We start from the raw sequence: 23818 nt of genomic DNA on the forward strand, positions 1-23818 counted from the left end.
CTTTTATACTTGTCGTATCCCTTACCGGGAGTGTGGGATGTCGTCTTAACATCCTCCCAGGATTTATAACAAGTTTTTTGAAAAATTTATTTTTATTATTTATAATAACATTATATTATATATTAAATATATAAACAATAAATAAACAATAAAATAAATATTATTACTTTTGTTACATTTTTCTTCTGTTTTGGAGCTTGGAAAAATATGTAGGACTTTTAGAGCTTCGTGCTGATAACGTGTTGTGAAAAAGTAAAAATTTACGGTAAAAAGTAAAAATCTCAAACTCTCAAAATTATCACACTACACACTTTATAATATTTTTCTCTCAACTCAATTGTGATTTTCTTCACAAATGAGATATCTATTTATAGAAATTTTTACAAATAATCCAAAAATAAAATACATCATTACCTACATCATCACACACTAATTTTCAATATTCAACACCTAATTTTACCTAATTTTCAACATTCAACATTCACATTTTCAACACAAATATTTTTCATATTTTTAAATAATTTTTCAACATAGATAATATTATGCCCAAACAAATCTAACATACATCATACTACTGGAACGGTATGATGAATTTAAAAACAGTTAGCTATAACTTTCAATCAATATTAAGAGGGACCTTTAAAAAAGTGAAAGCAAATTAAAATTATTATTATTTTTATAATTATTATTATGTTGCTAAAACCTTATTATTATAATAATAAATACAAGTTCAAACATGTTTAGCTCATTTTTTAAACTTTATAGTTTTACACAAAAACTCATGTGAGACGGACATGTCAATTTTATGAGACATATATTATATTTAGGTCATCCATGAAAAAAATTATTTTTTATGCCAAAAATATTACTTTTTATTGTAAATATGAGCAAGATCGACACATTTCACAAATAAAGTTATGTGAGATCGTGTCACAAAAAACTTGCTATTTATTTTATCGATCTCCTATTGATATGTAACATACACATCATAAAAACAAATAATAATCACAATCAAAATTGAAACCCTCCTACACTGCACGCTCTCTTTCCTCCACCATAGTCCAAGAACTGCGAATAGTTTTTTTTTTAATATATTTTATTTTATAACTCTAAGACTCGGTTTGACTAGTATGATAAGATAATTAAAAGATTGATAAATAATTAAAATATGTAGATTATTAATATTGTGTGATAAAATATACAATGTTTGATTTGGATATAATATTAATTAATGATAAAATTTGTGTATTTTACAAAAATGACCATAATATCTTTGAATATTTTATTATAAATTTACTTATTTTACTGCATTAAAGTCTTTTGATCGGCATTTTCGTAATTTCATGTTTTTATCATAATATTGTTGAGCTATCACATCAATTAAGAGAGATTCCTTCTACGCCATGATCAGAGTTATCAAAACTGTCTTAAAAGATACCAAACAATGTCTTAAATATATATTTAAAAATGTAATAAATGAATTTTCACGGAATCTGTCTCCAAAGCCCGAAATGTTTTGCACTCCTCAGTCGACACTTGTTAATCATTTTGCTTGTATGAATCTTCCTTCCTTCACATTTAATCCTGCATTAAATCCCTATTTCCTTTTCCACCCGGACCGACAATCCCTCGCACCAAACGTTTCTTCCCGTGACCTTCAAAATCCCATCTACGTAGTTGACTAAAATCGCAGATAATTTAATGATACAAAGAGAGAGTCGACAATCGTAGTTGTGATTGTGATCTGCTGAAACGCTTTCATTTTCTTGATTTCGTTGTTTTTGTATGTCCAATTCTTGATCCTTATAATGGGTTGCACAGCTTCTTGTCCAGCTAATTTCATTACTCAGAACAAGAAACCCTCCTCCAATTCTTCTCCAACTCATTGGAATTCGCAATCTTTGTCTCCTTATCACTCATTTTCAGACCCTTCTGCCACTCCTGTTTCAATTACCCTATCTCTTCCCACCCCTTTAATCCATCATCCACCCTTGAGGAGAGGAGATTCCAATCACTTTGTTTCACTCACCTCCACTACTTATGGATCTCTTGTGCTCATTGACCCGCCGGATCACAGTTCCAACGGCCAAGATTTTGATAATCCAGTGGTCCCAACCAAAAAGGTTCAAGATTTTGGTAATTCTGAGGACACTCTATCTCCAGATTCGGTTATCAATACGTGGGAGCTCATGGAGGGCCTTGATGAAGAGGAGTTTGATTTTCACATGGTCGGCTACCCCAGAAATCCAGGTAAAGCAGAGGTGGATGACACTGAAATAGTGAGTTCCTATGAAGTTGTTGAGGAACCGAAATATAAACCTTTGTGGAAGCATTTATCCGATGAATCGGCGCTGTCGAAATTCGAGTCTGATGATGGATTATCCAGTTGTGGAAATGGCATTTCAAAGCCAGAAAAGGTTGAGTCTTTTGATAGTGACGAGTCTTGTAATTTATCTGGTCCTGAGGACAGGATTGTGTTGTATTATACTAGCTTGAGGGGCATCAGGAAGACTTATGAGGATTGTTGTATGGTTCGAGTGATCTTGAGTAGCTTTCGAGTGTGTGTAGACGAAAGGGATATTTCGATGGATCGATCATATAGGAAGGAGTTGCAGGACGCATTGAAAGGGAAGATGGTGGTGGGATTGCCACAAGTGTTTGTCAAAGGGAATCACATTGGTGGGGCTGACGAGATTAAGCAGCTCAATGAAACGGGAGAATTGGCGAAGCTTTTGAAAGGTTTTCCCGTCATGAATTCGGGTTTTGTGTGCGAGAGTTGTGGGGATGTGAGGTTTGTGCCTTGCTCGAATTGCAATGGAAGCCGGAAGGTTTATGATGATGAAGAAGGGAGTTTGAGGAGGTGCCCCGAGTGCAATGAGAATGGATTGACTCGGTGCCCAGTTTGTTGCTCTTGAGTTCTATTGCTCACAAGTGCCGATTACACAATTTGTTTGGCAGTTGTTTGTGATTATGTATATCTATGAGAGGTTGCTATGTCTGTGTATATCTGTTCAAGATATTAATGTTGTGTAGCTGTGGCTGTTCTTTTTTTCCCCATTATCATTTGAGCAACATAAATCAATAAAGAGACCATAATCAAGCAATGCGTAAAATGCTACCTATTATTTCATTTACTTTCTGGTGTTAATAGATTATCGTTTCTTTTGCACGTTGTTTGCTACTTTCTTGGCTTTGAAGTCACTGTTGTTGCTATGTGCAAATTTGAGATTAATGCCCCTTTACTATAGGACTTGCAATATATCATGAAAATCTTGAATCATTTCTTCATCATTCTCACTAGAGTTCCCTGCTACTCTAACATTGACATTGAGTGCCAAACGAGAAGCTAAAAGGGTGCTGCTACTTGAGTGTGTATTATTACCATTTCTCGTGCCTCTTTTTTAAGGGCTTGGCTTGCAAGTGGTGAAAGTGAATGTTCTTTTTTTAACCTTGGAGACCACAGCCACTACTTTTGGTGGGTTTTGGGTTTGGGTAAACCCAAAAGGTCAATGCAGTAGCCTATAAACCATATTCAAAGCTGAGATGATAGAAGGAGGGAGGGATTGAACTCTTGAGTTCTTGGTAGAGTTGCATCATGCATCCAAGCTATCTGGGTAATTGAAATTTCTTTCTTGTTTCTAGGCTTGGTCGAGTAGTATTGTCAAATAACTAATAGGAAATCTTAGTCTGGATTTGGATGGATATATTAAAATCATATGTTGCTCCCTACATATGTGGGATCTTATTTCAAACGGTACAGGCATAACAATCGAAGTACATCGTAAGTTATAAATGAACGATAGTTAATGCAAATTGATACACTCATTTAATTTGAGACGAGCCAACTTTTCCAATCCTCAGATAAATAGGAAAAGTAACAACCTTCTCCATTTTGCCATCTTCACTCCAAGCCCTCTTGAAATCTTCAACAACTTCATCTCTCAAAAGTTCCACGCCCTTTTCTTTAGCAATTTGGTAAGCAGACCACGACCTTAAATAAGTGAGAAAAGCCTCGAAGTCCATCAACTTCTCCGAATTAAATCGAAATGGCCCATTATTCTCGAGTCCATCCACAGCCTCAAATGGAAACTCGATAGTTTCGTACTTAAGGTCCACCAGTTTCCGAGGTGGTTCCCAGTACGGTTCCGCATCAACGCAGTAGAATCTTTGGAACAGCAAGTCCACGCTCGGGTTAACTTCAGGCGTGGTGTAACACCATGCAGCAATCACCCCATTTGGGTTTTTGAGAATCCATTTGACTTGTTTGTAGAATGTGGGGAGATCAAACCAGTGCATCGCCTGAGCTATTGTCACTAAATCGGCACTGCATTGGGATCCGACCTGGGATTCGAGTTCAGAAATGGACATGTCTGGAGAAGTGCATCTGTATGTTATGTTTGGGAGGTTGGGCGCAAGTTCTAGCTGTTTTGGGCTTGTGTCTGTTGCTATCACCTTCTTGTAAATGTTTGCTAGCTGTGTTGAATAAAGCACAGTGTTGGAATTTTTTCAATCGCAAACAAGATTTGGTATTAGAGAACAATATCAACTTACTTGTTTTCATTTTTTGTTTTTACTTTTTCCCATGGATTGTAAATTATTGCATTAAAACAGGAAGAACTTGCATTTCTTCCGTCCATTTTATTTGAAATATTTTCTTGAAAAGATGATAGAAACACTTTTTATATTTATAAATTAATAGTAACAAAAAGAAAAAGGAAATCAATGAATCATCGAAGCACAACAAGACAAATTTCAAACATTAAATCAGAGATCCAACAAGATTTCACACATTAAATCAGAGATGAAACAAACCGATACGGCGGCTTGGCCGCTTCCCGTGCCGACATCCCAAGCAAGTTGGTGACACGGCGTCGTGGATGCGATGAAACTGAAGAGTTCCGGAGGGTAGGTGGGTCGGCCCTTCACATATTGTTTTGCTTGATTTATGAACAATTTTGCCATCTCTGATTCTCAAGGGAAACCATTGCACGTGTCTGTCAATATATACATACAGATCCGAGATGGAGGTGCCCAACTTTCATTTGCATTTCTACTCTTCCTCGAAATTTCCGTGAGTGCTTTTTCGGTTTCAGATTCATTTGACTTCCGATGATAAATTACGTATTTGGTTTTATTTCAAAAAAATTCTAATATATCATATAATAATAAAACTTTATTACACATCACCAGCATGAAAAATTATTATTTTATAGCAAAATATTATTTTATATTATAAATATAGATTAGGTCAATCCGTCTCATATATACAAACATGTGCGATTGTCTACCAAAAATCTTATTTTTTTAGTATAAAATTTGACTTAGTGCAAAAATTATATTATTTTAGAGCAAAACTGATGCAACCTTTCATCGGCTCAGGTGAAATGATTCTTTGGTTGTAAAAATATGGATCTTTCGAAGCAAGGCATTGAGAAATTATCAACCCTTAGCTTTATGGGTGTCGACTTTACGGTAACTATCTTAGAGGACATCAAAATATTTAATTTCATTATTATCCTTCTTATCGTACTAAAAATCTCATCAAGTCATTCACATAAAAAAAATCTTAACAAAAATTCTTTTTTAAATCGAACTAACGCTTCTAAATTGAAAATAATTTCGTTTTAATTTTTTTAGTATTATTTAATCAAATTAAAAATAATAATAACACATTCAACGAATGTGCATATTTTACTGGTTATGATTTAATTCTCGATGTCATTCACTCACAATTTCTAATTGCAGTCAATATTTGATTATTGGGTAATTTTGAAAATTAAATTTTTAATTAATTTCACCATTTATCTTGATATTTAATTTAATATTAAATTAGTAAGAGTAGTAAAATGGCCATCCCACTCGAACCCAATTCCACTAAAATTTGAAAACGATTGAATTAACTGGCTCCTTTCGGCCCATCTCAACAGCCTGTTGGCCCAATTTCGAATGCGTTTGGTCCGTACAGTAATGGAACCAAATTCATTGTCATTGTTTCACACCGTTCATTGAAAATAATAATATTTGTTTCATCTCACATTTGACTCAAATTTTATAATTTATCATAATCATACATTATTATTCATATATAAAATCATCACTCATCCTACGAACCAAACGGTAAAAAGATCCAAAACGTGAACTTATATATAATATCATGCGATTTCATGAAAATGGCTTGTTAACGTAGGACTTGGTAGTCATTTGTTCAGATGAAAATTTTATGCAGATGATCCAAGAATATAAACTTGTTCGATGTGTCTTATAATGGCTGCCTAAATTTATAACCAACAAACAGATTATATTAATAATGTGATGATAAACCATTTCTCATTTGTATGTTTACAAAAACTCCTATAAGAGGTCTTCCATGTATTTTAGACGGATCTTCGACCCCAACAGATTAATGAAAAAATATTTCTTTTGACGTCAAAAGTATTACTTCACTGCAAATATAGGTTAAGTTAACACATCTCAAAAATATAGATATATGAAATCGTTTAACGAGAGACCTAACCTGGAAGTCTACATGAGATATGTAAAACATTTTTAAATTAACAAAGCCTACTCTAATCGATCTAGTGCTTCCCTATCAATATATGTCGACAAGCTTTTACATATTGCTACAACAACTTAAGGCCAAAAATATATTTTAAAATATATTTTTCTAATTATATATATTCTACTTTTCTTTATCCCTCTTTTCACTGAAATGGGTTTCCAGAAATGATAGCAGAATAACGAGTGATGTTTTAAATAATTTTATAGCTAAATTTTAGAGAGTATATAGTTTGTCTTCGAAAAATACACATAAAATGGACGCCGACTCTGCGCTGTGAAAACGTAAAACCCTAATTTGGAGCTGAAATATTCAAACTTTGGATGAGAAAATAATATATTTCTTTTCTAGTCTGCGAAGCCTGGAGTTAAAAGCTGTAGAAATTTTCATTTAGCTTTAAAAAATTTACATAGAATCTTGGAAACCATGCCACCAAAATTTTAAAAACACTCTAAAATTTTGCTGTCGCCTCGTCACTTCAGAATCTGTTGGCCACTCTCTTCTCATCATGTGGCGAAAGCATTTTAAATAATAACTAGATTAAGCCCACACTAATCTACTCTATAAACCTAAGCTTGTATTTAATTATTAAAGATAAAATTATATCTTTTAATCTTCTTATCTGTTCCTATATTAATAATTTTCACTGATAGTGACACAATTAAATGGAGAAATCGAAAGACAACCGTGCTCTATAACAGATGCATATACCAGATCTTGATTTGAATATGCATTGCCTCAAGTGGGGGAGACCGAAAATGAATTAAAAATAATTTTACTTTAATATAAAAGTTAAAGTAAGATATAGTGTATTGTAAAATTATCTTAATATCGATGTAAAATTAATTGGAAAAGTCGTCCCAAATATTTGATTAACGAAATCATACTTTATGATCTTATGATAGAGTGGAGTTTAAATAAACTTGGCCAAAAACAGTACTAATTCCATTTTTGCACATAAGATGTTCACGGTATTTTTCGTCATGTAACTTATTTCATTCTTCTCGTGTATTTAAAAAAAATTACGAGGTTTGAGCGATTTAAGCACGTTATTATTTTAATTCACTAGTAATACACTAAATGTAGAAGGTAAAGTTTAATTTCTTAACGAAATTTATACATATTATATTATATTAATGACTGCGAGCCTATCTCCTATGAATTTGGAGAACCTTTGAATTTAGTTTCATGCACTAATACATGAATGATATAGAGAAACGCTTCCACCTAAATTTCACGCTCTAATTAACCATGCAGAAATTGGCTTAAACGAAACAAATATAGTGTATAATGAGGAATATAAAATGGAAGGGGAAAAAAATTAAAAGGGAATTTATTGTCATTAAATGGAATATGACAAAAATAGATTCAACATACTTATGCTATACGATTGAATAATCAATTCATAGCATAATGTTAAATATGTTATTTTACTGTACGTGAAAGTTATTTTTTATTTTTTTTAAAAAAAGAAAAAGAAGAATGAAAATCTATGCTCCATTAGTGAATTTTTATTTTTTTTTAAAAAAAAAAACAGAGAATGAAAATATATGCTTTATTTTGTATCATACTTTCCACCAAACAAATATACAAATATATATGATATAACAATTTCATTAATCATGCATAGATTTTATTTTCCAATAAATAAAAATCAAGGTTAACAATAAAAATAATATATACTTGATCATGCCATATGAAATGGAAAACAAGAGCAGTTTAATTATATATATGGTTGAAAAACTGATTAATTAACTCGATTTAGACGAAGAATATATAACCAGCTAGGGTTTTCATTTTTAGCATGGAAGTGTGAAAAGGATTAAAGAGGAAAAGGAATCCAGAATTGGATATTTACAGAATAAAAAAAATTTCTTGTGTGGTCACATTCAATGCTACATTCATGCAACACTCGATTTGTCTAAAGTTAAATGATGTTTATTAAAATGCACAAAATTTAGACACAGTACTAATTAATACCAATAAAAAAATCATATCTATACACAAAGAAATAAAACAAAATATAAATAGTAAATGGAAAAGACAACTCATGTCCACCTTCTATTTTGTTTTTCATTAAAAGATAAAAAAGAAAACGTCCCAACAAACTTCCAAAAGACCCCATTATCGCATACCCTACCAGCTCAAGAAACCAAAGTGACCATTCTTTAAAATATTTTATGCACAAAACTATAGTCACAGACAAAATATGTTTTTTTTTAAAAAAAATTTAACAAAATGTAAATTTTTACTTTCAAAATTATTTTTAATTACTATATGATGCGAAAACTATACCATTGGAAGAATTAAAATTTAAAATTTTAACATTTTAAAAATGCAGGTAGATATTCAAAATCTAAATTTTCCTCTTTAAATTCTGCAAATCGTCTAGTTCGTCAAAATGTTCGAAGTGTCTGTATTTTTGGAAAAATGAGAGTTGATTTCATCAATACTTCATTCACACCATTTCTTTAAATAGAATGTAAGCGAAGTATAAATTTAATTTTTGAAGTACTGAAATCAATTCTACAGAAATTAAAATAAATTTAAACAATGAGCATAAACAAATATTTATTTAATATATTTCAAATTTAAACTACAAATTTTCAAATTATATATATTTATATGAATCAAACTACCTCGATTAGATATATCTTTTTCAAAAATAAACAAAATAAAAGTTGCAACAAAGAAAGAAACAAAAATGAATTGAAAGACCAGGAAGGTATTGAAAAGATTGACCTGTGTCATCTCCATCCATCACAGGAATTTTTTTTTAAAAAATTGATAATAGTCTTGTCCTATCCCACAAAACCGACCGCAGAAAAGTAACAGAAAGAACTATGAATTTGTAAACTTGCATGAAACCCTAAAAAATAATCACAATAAAAATTAATTATTTCCATGAATTTTGAACAACCATTTTCAAGATCCCAGCTTATATATCAAAATATAATAATATAGAAAGATTGACAGAGAAGGAATATGTTTACTTAGTGGAGTTAATACTGATCGTGGGAGTGATGATGGTGGTGATACATTCGATTCATGGCTTCTCTGTGGCTGCTGCTTTCATCTCCTTCGCTCAATTTTCCGACAACCATTTGGGTTCCCAGATTTAGATACACCATTCTTGAATCAAGATTCAGGCCGCTACCCGCCACTGACATGTTGACGGCGCCGCCTCTGCTTGCACTACTGGGATGTTCGTCACCCATCGGTGGATATATGGAGGCGGTGGCTGATGAAGGTGGCGCGTTTGCATTCCCTTCTTCTCTCGAAATAACCATTGCAGCTGACTGTACTAGTTCGAGACACAGCCGTAACTTGTTCGGCTCAATGTGCGCAAGCCCTGGGACAGCTCCTTTGAACAAGAAATCGGATGTTAGGGTTCGAAGCACATCTAACGGTGTAATCCCATCTACTGTTCGGACATTGGGATCCGCATGGTGGTCCAGGAGCACCGCCACCATATCCGGCGACACCATCTCGGCCGCGACGTGAAGTGGGGTTTTCCCGGCTGGACCCGCGGGATAGTTTACATCAGCTGCGCCGAGTTCGAGCAAAGCTTTCACCACTTCTCTGCTGCAATTTTCAACCGCGTAATGCAAAGCTAACGCTTCGTCGAGATTGAGACCTTCTCCCATTACCATAAGTTTAACAAGTTCCACGTCGGAGGAATCGAGGGCCCGGCGCATTCTTCTTATTTTTTGTTCCTCGAGGTCGGCAACCGCGCCACCGAGGTCGTGGTGGTGCGGGTGGTGATGAGGCATAAGAGAACGGCGGGCGAGGGAGGATTTAAGTCGGAGCTCTTCGATCTTGGCCACAACATCGACTGAGAGATGTTTGGCTAAGATTTCCGGAGGGAGGCCCGAATTTGCCACCAAATGCGAGCAAGTAGTCCAAAGTTGATGCATTTCTTGTTTTCTTGAAGCAATTAACACTTTCATTACGTCTTCAATTGATGCCTTCTCCACCATGATTGCCAACTGTTTCTGCATATTGAACAAAAAAACTTAGTATTGCATTGTTCAAATGAAATTAATTGGTACATTGATACTATTTAGTAGGGCATATATGTGAAATAGCTAAGCCCTTTGTGTACAAATGGGAAGATTTTACTTTCATTTTTGAAACCAAATTAGGAAAGTTGGGTTTGGGGGATCACTGTGGAAGACAAGACTAGTGATCAAAGAGTAAAACTTCAGAAATTCAATAAAGTATGTTACATGAAATCAAGATGAGGACTTATCAAGAGACCTATGCTAAAAATAACAAGAAGATGGGTGGAAGAACACAACGTTGAATACATGTTTTGTGAGCTTAAAATGTGGAAAAAAAATATCTGGATGGAAATATTCATTTTTGCAGCAGAATATATATGCTGCAGACCAAGAATTATTACAGGGGGAAAAAACCAATCACAAGAATGACCAACAGAAGTAGATTTCTTTGATATCATGAATAGAAACCCCACCTCTGATTCATGAAAAGAAAATTTAATCAATATGACGATCGAGTAATAAGCTCATTAAATCATTCCGTATTGACCAACATAACCTGGAAACTACGATCCAAGTTTTTAAGACCAAAATTGATATATATTTTTGTCTCAAAATTAGAACCCACATACAAAAAGAATAAAATAATCAAACAACAAACTGGGTTTTCATTTTTTTTAACAGAAAAGAAAGAGAAAGTCAGACAGAAGATCAAAATATGGAAACCTGAGTGAGCAAAGCAAGCTGTTCCACACCAAAAGATCTAGCGGCTGCAAGAGTGTCAAGGGCAAGATCAACGGCAGAGGTGCAATGCGTATGCCAGCAACCCCTCTCCCCGCAGTTAGGCCTGGGCTCATGTTTCTGAGGAACAATCGAGACTTGGCCACTGTACAAGAACTGAAGCATCAGCAAGAAAACTTCATATCCAACTGAGTTTACTGGTATCACTTGAGTATTAGGCCCTCTAGGCGACCCACTTCCCGGGCCCATCCTTATCGGGTCTAAGCCCGTCTGGGAGTCTGGCCCGCAAAAGAATTTCCTGAAAAACAAGCTTCTGGCTGCTAAGATGCACCTGTGCGCATGGACTAAACGACCCTCTACGCTGAAGGTTACATCGCTAAAAGCCTGGCCGTTAATTAGCAGATTCAGGTAGTCTAGAGACAGAGATCTTAAGGAGTCTTCCGGGGTCATTGCAACACACTGTTTAATTTTCTTCTGTAAAAAGATGGATCACTATACTAGCTTGCTATAAAGAAGAAGAAGAAGATATTAATTCTCTGCGAAAAAGAAGAAGCTAAAATCTTGAAGGTGGATTCATTTCATCATTTATTTTGATGTGCTTCTTCAATTGATCTTTGATGATGATGAATGATGATCAACTGCTGTGTTTTTCCTCAAAACCTGAGGAGAGAGAGACAGAGTGAGGGTGTAATATAAATGGCTAACATGGTCGGCTGGAGTACTTATTTATTTTTGGGATATAATATAAAATAATTAATATCGGAGATAAATTTTCCGGGGGATCAATTATTGCGGACGATAAAACTTAATCTCAAATGATTATCTCATTTTCTAATTTATGTCTTTCGTTGGAATATACGAAATGTGTATAGTTTACAAATTTCTTTAATTGTTGTAAAATATTAGATAATTATTTTACTTTTATTCTATTTAATTTGATTGAACAGTTTGTGTATTTTTGTTTGTTTTCCTAAAAAAAACTTTTATGTTCTATATTCTATATTTTTGTTTTTTTTTATGATAATGGAGTTTTTTGTAATTTGATTTATGATCAGGGATTTTTTGTAATTTGTTTTGGGTAACTTCATAAATAAATAAAAAAATCGTTTGTGAAGGTTCTTAATTTTGAAAATGATCTTTTTTATAATATTTTTTATGTTATGCCCAATATGATCAGTTAAAAACTAGAAAATTTATAAAATAAATAAATATTTTGTTAAGATATGTTTGTTATAATAAAATTAATATTTAATAAAAGAATTTTTTTATTCAGATTTTTGCGATTTTTTTATTAATAAAAATTGAATAATTTTTAATATTGAGAGGTGGGGTATTTTTGGTTTAGCGAAAAATAAATTATAGCTTCTGAATCTTAATAATATAGTATTTAGTATTTACATTCATAAAAAATATGTTTTATTATTAAAAAAGATAAAATTATGCCGAGATTATCGGAATTCAAACATAAAGATCGGGAGGAAACAAGTTGCACGTAGTGATTTTGTTTTTGTTAAGTGACAAAAGAGCATTAACTAACAAAAGAGGCATTTGTTATGAAATTAATTAATAATTTGTTTTAACAGGTGCATCATATATATTTTAAACACCAAAACTATTGTGATATAGTTTTACGAGTCAATTTTGTGAGATAAATATTTTATTTCGGTCACCCATAAAAATATTACTAATATTTTATTGTAAATATTGACATGGTAGACTCATTACGAATAAATATACATGCGACTATCTCATATGAAACCTATATTTTTTTTAGATCTCCATTATTGTTTCACATGCATATGTAACTTAATTATAATAATAAACATTCATATAACTCAAATATATTATGTTTTGATTATCAGAAATGTATGAGCGAACACTTGTCGATTTACCAAAAATCATAGTCAATAGTAACGATGCAATGAGCTAGATATTTTAAATCGTACAACAGCACAGACGCCACTTTAGATTGCTATAACAAGAGAGACAATTATTGAACTTCATCAATCTTCATCTCATATGAGAATCGAACTCAAGATTTTGACTATGATACTAATTGTGAGATTGAGCGATTGTTTTTTTACTAAAAACTATAATTGTGGTAACGGTGAAACTTAAATATTTTAAATTGTACAGCAGCTCATGCACCATGTTTTTTATTGTTCTAATAAGCAGAGACAATTATTACAATCCAACAATATCACACATACAATTATGCAAAATAATCCTTCAAGAAGAACCCACAACTAATTTTATATTACAGAACTTTGGTTATTCATGTTAATACATGATCAAGAGAATAATTTCACTATTTTTTTCTTTAATTGTTTCTAATAATATTTTACAAATGTTATATATCCATACATCCCTATTTTTTTCCTTCAACATGATCTTTCTTCGAGATGGTGTGTTTGTAGACAAACACAAATATCTTAGGTCTAACCATGTATTTAGTCATGCATCTTGTTATTTAAAGGCCCTTGGGAATTGTGGTTCCATTTATTGCTTACTTTTATTCATTGTTTTATGATATATTTTCATATCTGATACCAAAAAAAATTATAAGAGTTTATTTTGATGTGAGAAAATTGTTTTTTTTTTAAAAAAAAAAACAATTTGGTTTAATTTAAATATTAATGGAGGGTATTTTATTTTACTTGTATATATGACCTACATGTTCTACTTCGACAAGACATTTTGAAATAATAATATCAATATTAAAATCTGTTAAGAACGTGTGAAATTTACATATGTTTTTTACCGAAAAATTTTATGTTGTAATACAAATGTTTTACAAAAAAAACTAATGTGAGATGGTCTCATGGATCAATTTTGTGAAACGAATATTTTATATGGGTCACCCACGAAAAAATATTAATTTTTATGTCAAATATATTAATTTTTATTATAAATATGGATAAGATTGATCCGTCTCACGAATAAAGATACATGAGACCGTCTTATGAAAGACATACTCAATGTTTTATAGCTACTATTTTAAAATTAAGAATTTTTTTTTCACATCATTATACTTCAAAATATTTTCATAAAAAAAGTCTTATTGAATTTAAACTTGAGCTCGATTTTTTTTATTATTATTATTATAAAAATGAAAGCTCAAATATTAGATATGTAGAGTTCAAGATTTGAATTGAAATAGTATGATGTCCACTTTTCTCGGGAAAATATCTGAAAACTAATGTGACGACCTCGAGTAAAATAGCTACTAGTACCTATTGGTCTATCATTATTTATTCAAACAATCAAGACATTATAACAATTTATATTTATTTTCATAAAACCTTCTTAAATATTCTTATTTTTGTCTTCTATTAAAAAAAATTGAAGATAGCTTCCAATTGAGAAAGGCAGGTAATTTTATTAACAAAATGATTTAGCTAAACAGTCAAACTTAATTAATTGAAAACATAAATTACCAGATAACAAATAATTCACAATTGAGATTCTTGATTGATTACAAGAGAAGACTTCATTTAACATATAAACCATCATAAATTTTTTAAAATTATTCTACGTCGTATTTGGATTTTTGGATTTCGAATCCATTGATCGATTATTGTTTTAAAATAATTTATAAATAATCATGATATTATTCTTATTATTATTCCTATTTTCTCAAACTACATTGAAATTATTTAAAGTGATACCAAAAAATAAAAATAAAAAATAAGAGGAGATGTTGGGTGAAAGAGAAAGATTTAGATCTTCTACTGTGTTGAAAACACAACATCAAGAGTTGTGCACTTTTTACACGAGATGATCACATGATCATCTCGTTTAATCTGACAAATTTTTAAATTTATCTCATATGGTGTGATGTTCACAAGATGATCATGTGATCATCTCGTGTAAAAAATATATAGTATTTATTGATGTGTTTTCAACACCGTACAAGATCCAAATCGGAGAGAGAACTGTTGTTTTATCCTAAAAGATGGTAAATAAAATTGAAAGGGAAAAAAAAAGGCATTAGCATGTTGATAGACAACACCTCACACTGACTGTCTTATGAATTAAGGTGCTTAGATTTGACATTTGACTTGTCTTTTCAAACCTTCCCATTTCATTTAATTTTTCACTTTCCCCAACTTTACAAAACACCACTCCTCTCCTCTGCCCTTTGCCTCCCCTACAATTTTGGCATTTTCCTATTTATCATTTTTCTTGAATTTCCCTTTTCCAAATCTAGCTGACAAGATTATTCTGGCCAAAGAATCATATATTTCAAGAACCCCTCCAATACATATGGGACAACAACATGTATATATTATAGATATATTAAGAAACAATCATTTTACATAAAATTTTACAAATTGGGATCATAATCACAATCTATTATCATCTTATGAAAAATGTGAGTAACATATTGTTGATTTTGTTGAATGAAACGAGATACAAATAAATATCGGAATAATATTCGAAAAGTTCGATGAAAATTTTTCATATTTCGATTTCAACCATATCCAGGATGAGCTTGGAAATTCTTGAGAATATAAGATAAAATCTTATAGTAAATTGTCAAAACATGCGAAATTAAGTGTGTTGAATCAGATTAAATATTATACACCAGTTTATAATTGTATGATGATATATTTAGGGGTGGGTACGGTACGGTAACTACGGTACCGTATACCGTACCGAACTACGGTACCGTAAATATCGGTATGGAATTTTTTCATACCCATACCGATACCGAAAATTCGGTATACCGCACATTCGGTATACCGAATTTTCGATATAAAAAAGTTCATACCGGATACCGTACCGACACCGAAAATTTTGTCGGTATATTTTCGGTATACCGACATTTTTTCAGTATATCGAACTTAAATTTTAAAAAATTAATAAAAAAAATTACGTACCGATACCGTATCGTACCGAAATTTTCGGTATATCGATTTTTTCGGTAATTTCGATATTTTTTCGATACTATATTTCGGTATTTCAATATTTCGGTATATTTTCCCACCCCTAGATATATTTGCTTTAAAATGAAATAACATGATCGGATTGTCACCAAAAAAATAATAATAATAAATGAAATAACAGATGAGAGATAAACAAATCAGAACAAAAACTGTAGCGGGATAAAAAATATTTAATTTTGAAAATATTAAGATTTCGATCCTTAATATTTATCTCTCAATGATTTTGTCATTTTTTCGATATATCGCTGACGTGGTACTGCTGCGACTTAATGTGAAGCCTACATTGCATTGACGTGTATGTGTCACATTAGTATTCTCAAAAAAAAAAAACTTGAATTGAAATTTATAAAACTTAGATTGAAATTTGAAAATATATATCATCGACATACTATGATTTTCCTATAATTTAAATGTTTGTGAATTTTCACAAATTTGATTAATTTGAAAGTGATTACGTATTCATTGAAAAGACTTAATGATCAATACTATGTCACCCACCTAAAATCACAAATATATTTATTTAAAAAAACAATAGATTTTGCAGATGCTAGTTGCAATATGTGGTATGTGTGTCAAACCAGCAAATTGACCTAATAAGTCTCGAATCTGTTGCTTTTCCTATCAGAAATCCCAAGTAGTAATCATTTGATTCGGAAATGGATGCTTCGATGTGTAACAAAAGAAAGCCAATTGAGTAAATTATTCTTTGAAATTTTTACGTAGTGTAAGTATAATAGATTCGAAATTCACTTGATTTTGTCGATCCCACGGATTAAAATGACATATAATCTATATATGTACTTAATTGGAGATGTATCAAATTAGTTGTCATTTAAAGTGAGTGAATAGGGTCAAAATCATCATGTTACAAGCCACAAGTAAAAGCCAAATATTGGTTGCCTAACCTCATATTTCTAGGCAACTTTGAGAATCATGAGAACTACAAATGCTAGCTATACCATTCATGAAGTCGCTTCGATTCTCAAAGAAATTTCATAATTGAAAATCATGCAGTTTTGACTTGTTGAAATGATGGCTCAAAGACTGATATATAAAGAAGATAGGAAAATGGGGTTTGACGAAAAATATAGGTTTTGATTGGTATTATTTCATGCTGTGACTCATACCCCATTAATATATAAAAATCATTTGTATTTGTACAAACTTAATTGAAAATAAATAGTTAACTCGATCGGATATTTCTACCAAATTCTAAATAAGTAATCCATATATTTTTTGTTTATCAATAATTGTGATTCTAAAGGTGATGTAACCAAAATTTGGATTCGTGGATTAAATGGTGTTTTATATTGACATAATTAACTTCCACTCTGGAAGACCTAGCAGATAATTATTTTAAATTCATATGAAGTAAAATTTTGTACTACAAAAATAGAAATATATATGGGTAAGAAACAAAACATGTTTTGTTTTGATTGATTCGAAAATATACATATCTAATTGTCTTTTACAAGATATTATTATGAAACTCTAAATTAATCTTGACCGAAAAATAGTTTTGTCTCGCATCTAATTCTGACCGTGGTTTGTTAGAGTACCATTTCCTCGTTTACGAGGAGATGTGAGAGTTTAAAAATTTCGTGTTTTGACAATCAAAACTCCCTTTTGACGTCATGTGATTTAATTCATTTTAGGATGTTTAGATGTTTGTCTTTGCGTTTTAAACGCTAGATCCAAACTATTCCAAATTTTAAGCAGATGAACGATCTACTAGATCAAAGCCTTTCTTGAATCTTATAATTAATTCCACGATCAAAAACTGGATTTCTCTTTTATTTTGCACTAGAGAATATATAAAAAATTTGCGTTGAGATTCTTTGGCCGGAAGGCGGGGAAACCACGATGGCAGGCGACGACGATCACTGGTTGTAGAAGTGGATCGGACGGAGTTCTTGTTCAAGGGACAAGGGAGCACTACAAGAAATTCTGCATACAACAACGCACATACGACAACGGTTTTTCACAAAAACCGTTGTCGTATGTTTTTTAACAACGGTTTTATCGAAAACCGTTGTCTTTTAGGGGGCAAAGACAACGGTTTTTAAAAAACGTTGTTTTTTGGGGTCAAAGACAACGGTTTTTGGGATCAATGACAACAATTTTATAGAACCGTTGTCTTAGAGCGTTTTTTTAGGGTCAACGACAACGGTTCTATGAACCGTTGTCTATTAGCGCGTTTTTTTGGACAATTGACAACGGTTTGAAGAAACCGTTGTCGATTAGCATGGTTTTTTGACAAACAACCACGGTTTTAAAGAACGTTGCAATATTTAGCGACTGTTTTTAAACAACTGTCGCTCGCTAATTTTAAATTAGCGACAGTTTTGAAATAACCGTCGCTAATTTTAGCGAATTTTTTAAAAAAACACGTCGCATCTTTAAATTTAGCGACGATTTATAAACACCGTCGCTAAAATTAGCGACGAAAATCTTGATTACTGACCGTCGCTAATATTAGCGACGGACTTCATTGCTACCCGTTGCTAATTTTAAATTAGCGACGGTTGACTAAACCGTCGCTAATTTGAACTAGCGACGTTTTATATAACCGTCGCTAATTTTGAATTAGCGACGGTTTTATTCAAACCCGTCGCTATTTTTATTTGCGACGGTTTTTAAAATCCGTCGCAAATTTAATCTACCACAACGGATAAAAACCGTTGTCGTTGACCGGACTTTCAACAACATCCTCAGTTACAACAGTTTTAAAATGGCTACGACAACGGATTTTATCCGTTGTCGTATGCCGTTTTTGTAGTAGTGGAGGTCGAATTTTTAAGTAGTGTGAGGGAGACAAAAATTCAAGCATTCTAATATAACATGCAATGTTATAATCCTATTTGGATTCTTGAATTGAATCCTATTATTACTCTTAAGTTATAATCCTACTAGTATTCTAACTTGTGTATATTCATGGTCAAAAACTCTTCTATTTTTTATAATCTAATAAGAACTTTTACTAGTTAGAGTTGAATTAGGATACTCCAACCCTATTAATCCATGAATGAGTCAATTATCCCACGTAATATTTTTCAAAATTTTGAAAATACTTGATACAATTAAATAACTATTAATTAATTAATTAATTCTATATTCTTCTAAAATATTTCATGAGAATTTAATACTTAGTAGTCATTACTACTAATTATTATTTAATTAATATATTATAAATTCACTAAATAAATAATTATGAACTCATTATAACCACGATCAACGATCAAAAGAGGCGATGTATCGAAGGTACTCTCGTTCATGTAATGAAAATTGAGAATTTTGAAGGTCAAAATTTTGCAACTGCCTGTTTTGCAACCATTTCACTAAAATAAGCAGTTGCGCTCTCCTCACAAAATTAGCAGTCATGCTAACTTTCACAATCTCCAAATATCAAAACTACTTATAAACTCTTTTATAAATAATACGTTTGATCTCCATCAAACTGCAGTTGTCAAATTCAACTCCTTGAACTTGAATGTCTCAACGGGAATACATAATTTGATACTTGTACGACCTGATACAGATAATTGTGGGTTCATAACTTCATGTAATTCAGAGTAACATTTGTTCTTATTCGAGATTACTCTAATAAGCCTCATTATTTCATCAACCCATTGATCAATAACGTTAGAACCCAAGTCTGATTGCGCCCATCAGATCATGAAAAAAGAGTACTAACATCGTCTCATGATCCTTTAAGTATCACTGACAGTACTTGCAAGAACCTTAAGTTATAGTTAACGTATAGTACGGTCTATTCAGCTCATATACATTGATCGAATTTTCAACCATTGTTATTTTGAGAGTTATATATGAAATCAATATCGATGTGATGTATCTTTTATTAATAATAATAACACGATATTTGCAACGAGGAAACATCTTTTCCAAAATACACATGTCTTAATAGCGAGATATTCATTGCACTATTAACTCATCATATCACATATGATAACTTCACCCGTAGCTGAATGGTGAATCCCCAACTACAATGTATTGACTCTCACGTATTTCGAAACTATACCCAATCTTGCTACCTGATGACCCATAGTGAAGTCGGTAAACGAGTCAAAGTACATGCTAGTATGCAGAACCTCCACGTTGTCCTAGGTTTAAGGACTAATGATGTATAACCATAACAACAGACCATTCTACTCGATAAATGATAACCAATTGGAATGTCCAAGGGAGAATTTTTCAGTGCATCATCAAATGATCACTCATCTATATGAATGTACATCATCATGCCCTTATCAATGAAACATGACGTTTACATCTCATATGATAGTCTCAAACTGGAGCGAACTTTATCATTATTTTAGACGGCTGAATCGATTAGAAACCAGTTTAGAATATACACTACACTTCCTAATGAGTTTCATGATCTTACGTTGAGAGGCTGACCTCATGGTACATATTATTTATTTAAAGATTTTATCTATGCAGATTGCAAAAGTATACAAATAAATTAAATGACATAATTGGATAATAAACTCATAAAATATCATTAAAATAAAATTTTTTTTACATAAAATTCAATAAATCTCACACCATATGCTGGCTCGCTGGACACCTACTCTAACATGGCTATGGCGATAACAGGGATGCAATAAATTCACGGGTTTCCCATCGAGACTCCGCACAACATGTAATCACTAATAATGTAGCCCTTGGCTCCTTAGATAAACTAATCAGGTTTATGATGTTCTCACTAGATATGTATTTTTTGTAGGAAAACAATCAATTTAATTCTTTAAGTTGTCATGTTTTTTGTTTTAGTTTTCTAACTTGTCAAAATTATGCTTTAATAATATGACTGTATTTTTTGTTGGTTTTAATCTTGTTTGGTCAGAGCGCTGACATGATACCATTAAATACTGACGTGGCTCTGGAAAATATTAACGTGACATCGAAAATTGATCACGTGTCTAATGTCATGTCAGAACTCCTGTGACATAGGACTAGAAACCAACAAAAACTAAAGTTATAGGACTAAACGGAACTTTAACGAATCAGATTACCAAAAAAGAAAATATAACAACTTAGAGGTCTAAATTGATTATTTTATTTGTTAATAAAATTTTGCAACTTGGATCATTTTTTCGACTGGTGTTGATATTACGTCAATGTAACGCGTGTACTATAAAAGAAAATTAAATTATTAAAATTGAAAGATAGACAACTAAAACTTAATTTTAACAATATAGAGAAACAAAATTGTAGAGTGTTAAATATTCATGACACTAATTGTAAATTTTACTAAAATACTTATTTAAGGAGGATACTTGTTTGTTAGATAATATATACTAGTGTTATAATCTACTAAATAAAAGATTCTGATTTAGGTATTTGCACTACAACTTTTAACTTAAATGATTTCAATTTCAACTAATTAGTAGTCGATAGTCGATAGTCGTGGTTGTGTAATTAATATTTGGACTGATATTATTAACTATACTAACCTTGTTATGGAAGCCTACATCTAGCTTCCATCGAAGCTTCAACAAATTGATAAAACTTGTTCTTAGTGTACATTAGTTGATGTGAGTTTTTGAAAATACAATATTTTTATATTTCAAGTTTAAAGAAAATACAACGAGGAATAAAAACTATTTCTTGTTTCGGTAAGGAGACCTAAGGAATGATATAAAAAGTGAAAAAAAAAATGTACTAAATAAAAATAAGGTAGAAGGACCTAGATTCCAAACGGACAAATTCATACTTGAAAAGTACTTTTCTGATTCATGAAGATTGATGGAGAAAGGTTTTTAAAGTATTAATTAGCGAGTGGTATGATAATAATATTACTTTAATGTTATTTTCTCATATCAATAATAAGGGATTGTGACTTGATATATAATACATATATATATTTCTTAAAACTACATTGCTAAGAGTTGATAACCCTCTAATTGTATATAAAGATATTTGAATATATTGTTGATTAAATTGTTTATGGTGTGATACCACATTGTCAACTTGAGGTTTCCTAATTGGGAAAAAGTTGGAAAATCTCTAATATTTTATGTTTTGTTATCCAAGAATAAGAGTTTTATAATATTAGCTAACAACCAACATAAAAAAATGGGATCCAATCATTCAGTTTTTATATTAATTTGAGTAAAAAATAATAATTTTTTTAATGTACCGGACTATTAAATAACCATTTTTTTAGCCAGTAAATTCTTTTAAAAAAATTATTACGACACTGGAGCATGATTTATGAGAAGAAAATAAACGACGACATTTTAAGGGACAAACCACCAACAGTGGAATTTTCTAGCTTAAAGTATAATATTAACGAAAATGTTTCCAAATACGGGAATATTTATTTTTTATTTCGATTCTTTTGGATTTATGTTTCCCTCGGAATGTATTTTTATATTGAGGATAATAAAAATAATCGTATGATATATCACTACGACTTAAAATTTTGGCAAATAAATTTTTTGACTCAGTAACTAAGCATATTTTTGGGTTTTAGTCAATTAATCCGTCAAACTTTATTTTGGTCTACTAACTTTTATGTTCTTGCTATTTTGGTTTGATTAATGATGTGTCACTGGATACGTCAATATTTTCTTGTCTCAACATTAACAATTTTCGATGATACATCAGTTTTTTTTTATGTCACATTAATATTCCAATGAATCAGGATTAAATGACAAAAAGTTAAAGTTACTTTGCTAAAACCAAACTTTAAATATTTAATAGAGCAAAATCCAAAATTGGACAAATTTATGTAACAATAAAAGTTATTTTTAAGTCACATATAGTTACATAAATTTGTACGCAAATTATATAAATGAAGATAAATATTGTTCACATGTATTTTTAAATGTAATGTAATATACAGTTAATTTGAGATAAATTATACTTAAATAGTGTCTAGGAGAGCTTCTAGGAAGTACTTCCTAGATTCCAAATAAATGAACGTTTTTTGAGTATTTGTGATTGTCAACTTCAGTTCTATAACTTTTATAAAATAATTTTTGAGTATTTGTGATTGTGAACTCCAGTTCTATAACTTTTATAAAAAAACTGAAAGCAGGAATATGAATTTTTTTTTAAAATTTTGTCTTTTTGTTTAAGATTTAAAATTACAAGTTAGACATTTATATTTTTAAAATATTTATTATATTAAATTTATTTTTTAAATAATATTTTTCATTTTTATATAATTTTCATTTCTAGAAATTCTGCATTTTTATATTCTTAAAATATTTATCATATTATATTTATTTTTAAATAATATTTTGCATTTTTATATAATTTGCATTTCCAAATTTTTTTAATACACATTTTGTGTAATTATATAAATTTAGTATTTTTTATTTTTTTATTTTTATTCATCTTATATATTTTTTCAAGTATTCATTTTATAAAAAAATAAATTAATTTTGATACAATATTCATAATGTAATAATAATTATTTAAACACATTGGTGATGGGGTGAGTATCAAATTTTAGATAATTAAAATAGATGAATTTTATATAATTCTAGGATATCATTGTCATTTAACTAAAATTTAAGTTTGGAATCACATTCTAATTT

At 31.0% G+C, this 23818-nt stretch overlaps 3 protein-coding genes across 3 annotated transcripts; 1 reads left to right on the plus strand and 2 right to left on the minus strand.

The window, feature by feature from the left end:
- Positions 1-1504: 1504 nt before the first annotated feature.
- On the plus strand, positions 1505-3105 carry LOC140982985 (uncharacterized protein At5g39865-like). Its single transcript, XM_073449801.1, has 2 exons — positions 1505-2949; positions 2986-3105. The coding sequence occupies exon 1, from the start codon at positions 1809-1811 to the stop codon at positions 2913-2915; it is 1107 nt and encodes a 368-aa protein (XP_073305902.1). The 5' UTR covers positions 1505-1808; the 3' UTR covers positions 2916-2949; positions 2986-3105.
- Positions 3106-3704: 599 nt separating this feature from the next.
- Positions 3705-5083, minus strand: LOC140982991 (uncharacterized). Its single transcript, XM_073449816.1, has 2 exons — positions 4813-5083; positions 3705-4473 (listed from the first exon to the last, which is right to left on the minus strand). The coding sequence occupies exons 1-2, from the start codon at positions 4960-4962 to the stop codon at positions 3823-3825; spliced, it is 801 nt and encodes a 266-aa protein (XP_073305917.1). The 5' UTR covers positions 4963-5083; the 3' UTR covers positions 3705-3822.
- Positions 5084-9552: 4469 nt separating this feature from the next.
- LOC140982994 (BTB/POZ domain and ankyrin repeat-containing protein NBCL) lies at positions 9553-11984 on the minus strand. Its single transcript, XM_073449831.1, has 2 exons — positions 11284-11984; positions 9553-10551 (listed from the first exon to the last, which is right to left on the minus strand). The coding sequence occupies exons 1-2, from the start codon at positions 11746-11748 to the stop codon at positions 9559-9561; spliced, it is 1458 nt and encodes a 485-aa protein (XP_073305932.1). The 5' UTR covers positions 11749-11984; the 3' UTR covers positions 9553-9558.
- Between the last annotated feature and the right edge of the window lie 11834 nt (positions 11985-23818).

This window comes from Primulina huaijiensis, chromosome 1 (genome assembly GCF_012295235.1).
Source record: "Primulina huaijiensis isolate GDHJ02 chromosome 1, ASM1229523v2, whole genome shotgun sequence".
NCBI classification, from domain to species: Eukaryota; Viridiplantae; Streptophyta; class Magnoliopsida; order Lamiales; family Gesneriaceae; genus Primulina; species Primulina huaijiensis.